Source organism: Larimichthys crocea, chromosome I (genome assembly GCF_000972845.2).
Source record: "Larimichthys crocea isolate SSNF chromosome I, L_crocea_2.0, whole genome shotgun sequence".
NCBI classification, from domain to species: Eukaryota; Metazoa; Chordata; class Actinopteri; family Sciaenidae; genus Larimichthys; species Larimichthys crocea.
The window spans coordinates 34595863-34601862 of NC_040011.1; the positions used below are offsets into that span (position 1 = coordinate 34595863).

A 6000-nucleotide genomic window follows, 5' to 3' on the forward strand; every position below is an offset into this window, starting at 1 on the left:
GCCTCTCTATAGCAGATCACTTGTATTTGCAGTAGGTGTTCTCTGTTCTACAAAGGCCTAAAACAATTACTGTACATTGTTTTTGCAGAGAACCCTAAGATGAGTTTCCCTGCAAACAACAACAACAAAAAAACTGAATTCAGGAGAATTTGATTATAAAATCAATGAGAGCACAAATTAATGTAGCCGTGAATGGTCTGTGCTGCAGGTAAATGAAAATCTCATTTCAGGAATGACACACATTCCACAATATGGATTTTCTCTTTATACTCTGGGTGGTACTATATGTTGTATATTCATACTATTCGAAAATTCAGCTGCTCCCTGAAAGAAACATTCTTTAACAATGAAATATGCTTTAGCTTAGTCAGCTCTTTAAAGCTCATATCAAGTATTTATTATTAAACTGTTATTTATTTGGCTATTATTTTGAGATTTTTCAGTCCTCTGCAGCTTTTAGTGTGGGCAGTGCCCATTGTCCTGACAGCCCATTATCATGAAATATCACATTTGACCAAAAGCCCATTTCTTCAACAGTCTGTTATCCCGCAAACAAACACACATTGCTTCAAAGGCCCACTGCCCCGAAAATACCAACCCAGCATCACACTTAAGCGTGTAATAACACGTCGGCCTGCTGAGTACTTTTAAAACTTGAGCAGGGCAAAACATGACACAGCATAACATTGGATAAACTTTCAAAAAAAGCTTGTTGACCAACATTTCAGGTGACAGTTTCAGTCTGGTTTGGTGTAAGCACTAAAATTACTTGGTTAGGTTTAGGTAAAGATCATGCTTTGGGTTAAAATACAACCTAGTATCACCTCAAAGTCTGTGCCTCACACACTTGTATCATTTCATTCTCCAATAGTCTGGTTTTTATCAACGTGTGTTATATTATTGTTTTTAGAATGAGCCTACATCTAACAACTCAGGTGACAGAGGTATGGACTAAATGAGGTCAAACTTGTGATTTTATTGTCTGCCATATTAAAATTACTTGTAATGTTGTTTGGTGCAAGACTGTAAAGAAGCCTAATAAGGGCAAAACTCCTTTTTTACATACACGAAGAGTAGCAACTGGTTACGCGTGGTCACACTTAGTTGAAGCTCATTTTGACATTGCAGTGCTAAAAATGACGCACAAGCTCCAAAGCAAGGTCATGGAGGTGGATGGCATCTAGAAGTCAGTTAATAGAGATTCACTCTCATCAAGTGACGCTGTCAATTCTCTTTGTGTCCTCTGAAGACATCTGTGGGCACTAGATACACTAAGCCCTGTGTGTTTCATCCTTTAACACCCTTTTCAAATGCTTCCATTATAGAAGATCACTGAACCCTGAAATGTGTCGTTAACACTGGACTGTCTGTATCCCACTGTTACAACAGGATGAGCGCTTCAGGTCTTATCCACGGCCAGGAGAAGAGTTCATCCCAAGAAAATCTAGAAAACACCCAACCAGATACCAGGTAAGGCATAGAGCTAAGGATGGGTGTAAAATAAATAATGAAAAATAAAATGAAGACAGAGGAAATCGTTCAGGCTAAGGAATATAGGACAAAACAAAAGTAGAGAGATGTAGCAGCAGATTTAGCATCTTGGCAGTGATATGATACAGGATGACACGTAGAGTGTTGGAAAGAAAAAAAATAGAGGGGTGGAAGAGGTAAAGAGAAACTGATATGAACAACAGCGGTAAGAAAGAGTGAAGAAGGTCTGGAGATAAACTGAAGACAACAGGGAGGAAAGAATTTAAGAGTTTGGATGAAAGAGCATCACTTAAAAGGAAAGTGGGAATGAACAAGTGATTGTAAGTGCAAGGGGGAGAGCAGAAATGGCAAAAAGAAAGAGAGCGTCACTGTGAGGCGTAAAATGGCTCTAATGAGGTGTTTGAGGGAGATCGAAAAGCAAACTCTTTGTAAATGAGCTGGAAATATCACACAGGAGGGAAGAGACGCTGCCGTACTACACCATCGCCCTGAGGGAAATCTTAACTCCCTTCACTGGGGTGGCTGTGGCTCGGAGAAAGAGCAGGTCGTCCACTAATCCACTAATTGAACCGGCGGTTCAATCCCCGGTTCAATCCCCTCCAATCTGCATATCGAAGTGTCTTTGGGCAAGACACTGAACCCCAAATCCCGAAGGCTGTGCCATGTGTGATGAATGTGAATGAATGGTTAGCTCCTAAAACTGATGAGCAGTTGGCACCTTGCATGGCAGCCAATGCCATCAGTGTATGAATGGGTAAATACACATACATACTATACTGTAAAGCGCTTTGAGTGGTTAGAAGACTAGAAAGGCGCTAGTACAGTCCATTTATATTCACTGGTCAGCTGTGCTTTTGTCTACCAGTTTGTGTGTGTGTCTTTCTTTTTCAGCATCCAGCACACAAATTCAAAAGATCACTCACACCAAGTATTTAGATGTCACTTGATGAGACATTTGTATGTGTGCCATATGTGCAGTGACAGGTATTGACCCATACCCAGATTGCCTACATGCAGAGATTGACTGCTTAAGCCTTGGCAGCTGCTTGCGGGACTTCCCTTTTGGCTGCAGATCAATACTCAACATTTCACACACAGTGCTGTTCTCTACCACTGTACACTATGCGGTGTCACATCACACTTGTCACCTTCTCTCTATTTAATCTTCTCCCTTCTTCTCCTCGCCATAGAATATCATGAAGCGCCTGATTAAGCGCTATGTCCTGAAGGCTCAAGTGGACAGAGAGAGCGATGAAGTCAATGAAGGTAAAAATTCCCTCTTCATTAAGGCCCTTTCTCATCGTCATTATTTGCTCAGGTCATGTGTGCGCATGAGTGTATGGCTTGTTAGAGAGAGAAAAGAGGTGGGAGCTAGTGTGTGGGCTGTATGTGTGAGATAAAGTCCATAAAAAGCAGCATATAGTCACATGTGTCAACTATATCACCGTTTTGTGGCCTTGTAGATAAGTAGTTACCTACATACAGTACATGTCTGTATACGCTCACATTACCTGATTAATGTGTCTGTGTGTGACTGCATTGTAGGTGAGCTGAAGGAGATCAAGCAAGACATTTCCAGCCTCCGTTATGAGCTCCTGGAGGAGAAGTCGCAGGCCGCCGGGGAGCTGGCTCTGCTCATCCAACAACTTGGCGACAAGTTTGGCAAGAACACTATGAGACACTGACAGGACTCGCAAGAAGGAGAAAAAAGGGACGGAAGGAGGAAGATGTGAATGACGTTGACAGCTGTAGGAGGTGGGGGCAAAAAGCAGGGTCAGGGTAGGTATTTTTAAGAGTTTGATAGTGGGACAGGGGGGGAAAGAGAGAGGGGAAGCAGGATGTTTGTGAAATAGACGGTGAAGATTGAAGATTGAGAGAAACATACTGGGCTTAGAGTGGAGATTCAATGCAAGTGTTTTCTATATGCACTGACCAATTAGAAGGGAATGTAAAAAGAAAATAGCAACGACTGCAAGTGAGCATGAGGTCAAATGGTCAGAGGTGAAGTTAACTCAGTTGGAGGGGGGTTTGTGTTGACAGTTGAATTCTAATTAAAGGCAATGTCTTCAGGGAGTGAGAGAGGAGAAGGAAGACAGAGGCTCACAGGCTCGGGGGGGAGGGGCGAAAAGGAAACAAATAAGGAGGAGAACATAAGCACCATGAGATATGAAGAGGCACCACAGGGCAGAGCAGCGATGAAAGCCCCCACATCCGCTGCCAAGAGATATCAGTGCATCACCCACTTGGAGTGGAGAGAGAGGGAAACCCAGAGAAGTGATGACACAGAGGGTGGGCTGGAGAGTGGGGGGTGGGGGGGGGCAAGAAAGAAAGATATCTGAAAATAAAACTGCCACTGTTATTCACACCAGTAAGGCTTGCTTTGCTTCTGCGTCTTCACTTTGTCAGGACAAGTATAGTGATGCTTGCCGAGAACTGTACTGTACACCCCTTTATACACCAGGCTATCTAATTAAAACATTTCCATCCACAGTGCACAACTTGTGATCAGGAGTCAGATGATTCAGGAAAAGTGGGGGAAAAAAATCATTAAAGTAAACATGTAATGTAAAAACATTAATCTCTCATTGTAATGTCAGTCACATACCTTCATATGTCAACATAACACACAATCTGTTGCATGGACATACAGTTGCAGCTCTATGTAGACTCTCCAAGAGATCCTGTGTTAGTAGAAATTGACTTTGGCTTTGTTCAGGCTACAGGCAAATGACATTTGTTTCTCAAATCAGATCTTTGAGACTGTCCATTCACAATGTTACATGGAAGTGACCAGATCAGATTTATGTATCCAGACATCACCAAACTTTCTTTCTGGGTTGCTGTGGTAATGACATAGGCATAAGTAACTACATATGCTCGCAAAAGAAATTTCGAAATCTATGTATCTATGTAATAAGCAAACATGCTGCCAGAGAAGTATGGCTAATCCATGGATAGCAGATACAGATATGATAAACAAAAACAAACATAACAAGTATATGTCTGTATGTTTATGCATATTTAACTATCTCCTTTCCATTGTGCCTTTGCAGCCCAAAGTGTTTCCATGTGTCCATGTTTTCTATAAATAGTAACCAAAAAGCGACATATCCTCTATATCATCTCTTGTGTTTGATTGCTTCAGGACATCCAAAACCAGATTGTAAGCTGTTGGACTTTTGGAGCAGTGCAATCATTTGGCTATAAAACACTGGGATTCTGCTGCAGAAGCTGTGTGGAGTAATTTTATGGTCTTGTTTTTTCTTTGAGAGACTTTGACATACCGCTGTGCGAGCTAACTGGTTGTGTTAGACTTCATCAGTGATTCGACTGAGGATGAGTAGATAGCAGAAGAATAGTTGAACTGTTGCTTTAACTATAATAACAGAGAAGATGTGATCTCAATAATAACAGTCTGCTAATTCTGCCCATTAAAAATTTGATCTTTTTTTTATTATAAGTAGAAAACTGTATCTACAATAAACAGTTTATAGTTGTAGATACAAATAGGGTGCTGAAGTTTATGTTGACCTGTGGGCTCAGCCACAGTATCCGTCTTTCGTGTAACAGCAGCCTATTTTGGGTTTTTGATAACAAAAAATAGTTGTATTTATATTCTGTTCAAGTGTTAAATCCTGAACACAGTTCGGATTCTGCAATTTGAGGACATCATTATATTACTAGTTAGAATTCTTCAGTAATTTCTAAAATCTTCTTACTTGATGACGATACTTGCTCCTTGTTCCCCACTGCTCCTGGGAAACAGCAACATTCAGTGTTCACATCAACTGATTTGCCTTTATTTCCATGTTGTCATTTAAAAACTTCATAAAGGAGAAGTTTATAACTCATAAATGAGTTTACAACTCTTAAACGACATTTGACATTTTTAATTTAACCAAGGATTCTACTGTGGATTCAGATAATTAGAATACATCATTCAGTCTCTTTTGTCCCTTTCAAAGCCAAAATATTATCAAGCTAAAACATTGTGTGGATTCTATCAAATATCATTAGCCCCATAGATAAGAGTCAGCAGGGGCCAACTGCACTGATTAATATATATCATCATACATCAAACAATATTAGATCTTGTTCATCTTAACATCATAATCCATTACAGTACAACTTGCAAGACAAGAAGAGTTATTTCCATTAAAAATGTATCTATATTTTAAACAGGTAGTTCTTAAAACATTGTTAAAGTTTGATGATAAATCTGAATCTGAGTTGAAATATAATTGAAAATCTTTTTCTTTTAATCTTTCAGAGATAAGAGGTTTTCAACCTATGGTGGCTGAATTTCTTTTTGGATACACAAATGTGGTTTAGAGTCAAGTTTTCATTTAAATATGTAGTAGAACTTGTGTCTTTATTTATTTGTACTGTATTTGTGTGTGTGTGTGTGTGTGTGTGTGTGTGTGTGTGTGTGTGTGTGTGTGTGTGTGTGTGTGTGTGTGTGTGTGTGTGTGTGTGCATGTCTGTGTCTGTGTGTGTGTGTGTGTGTGT

General features: G+C 40.1%; 1 protein-coding gene across 2 annotated transcripts in view; it reads left to right on the top strand.

The window, feature by feature from the left end:
• Positions 1-5663, top strand: part of trpc7b (transient receptor potential cation channel, subfamily C, member 7b) — a 46220-nt gene extending 40557 nt beyond the window's left edge. For both annotated transcript variants that reach the window (XM_019263884.2, XM_019263885.2), the window contains 3 exons: positions 1390-1470; positions 2682-2757; positions 3037-5663. In XM_019263884.2, coding sequence (XP_019119429.2) covers positions 1390-1470; positions 2682-2757; positions 3037-3176 — 297 coding nt within the window. In that variant the 3' untranslated portion in view covers positions 3177-5663. The remainder of the gene's footprint in view (positions 1-1389; positions 1471-2681; positions 2758-3036) is intronic.
• The last annotated feature ends 337 nt before the right edge of the window (positions 5664-6000 follow it).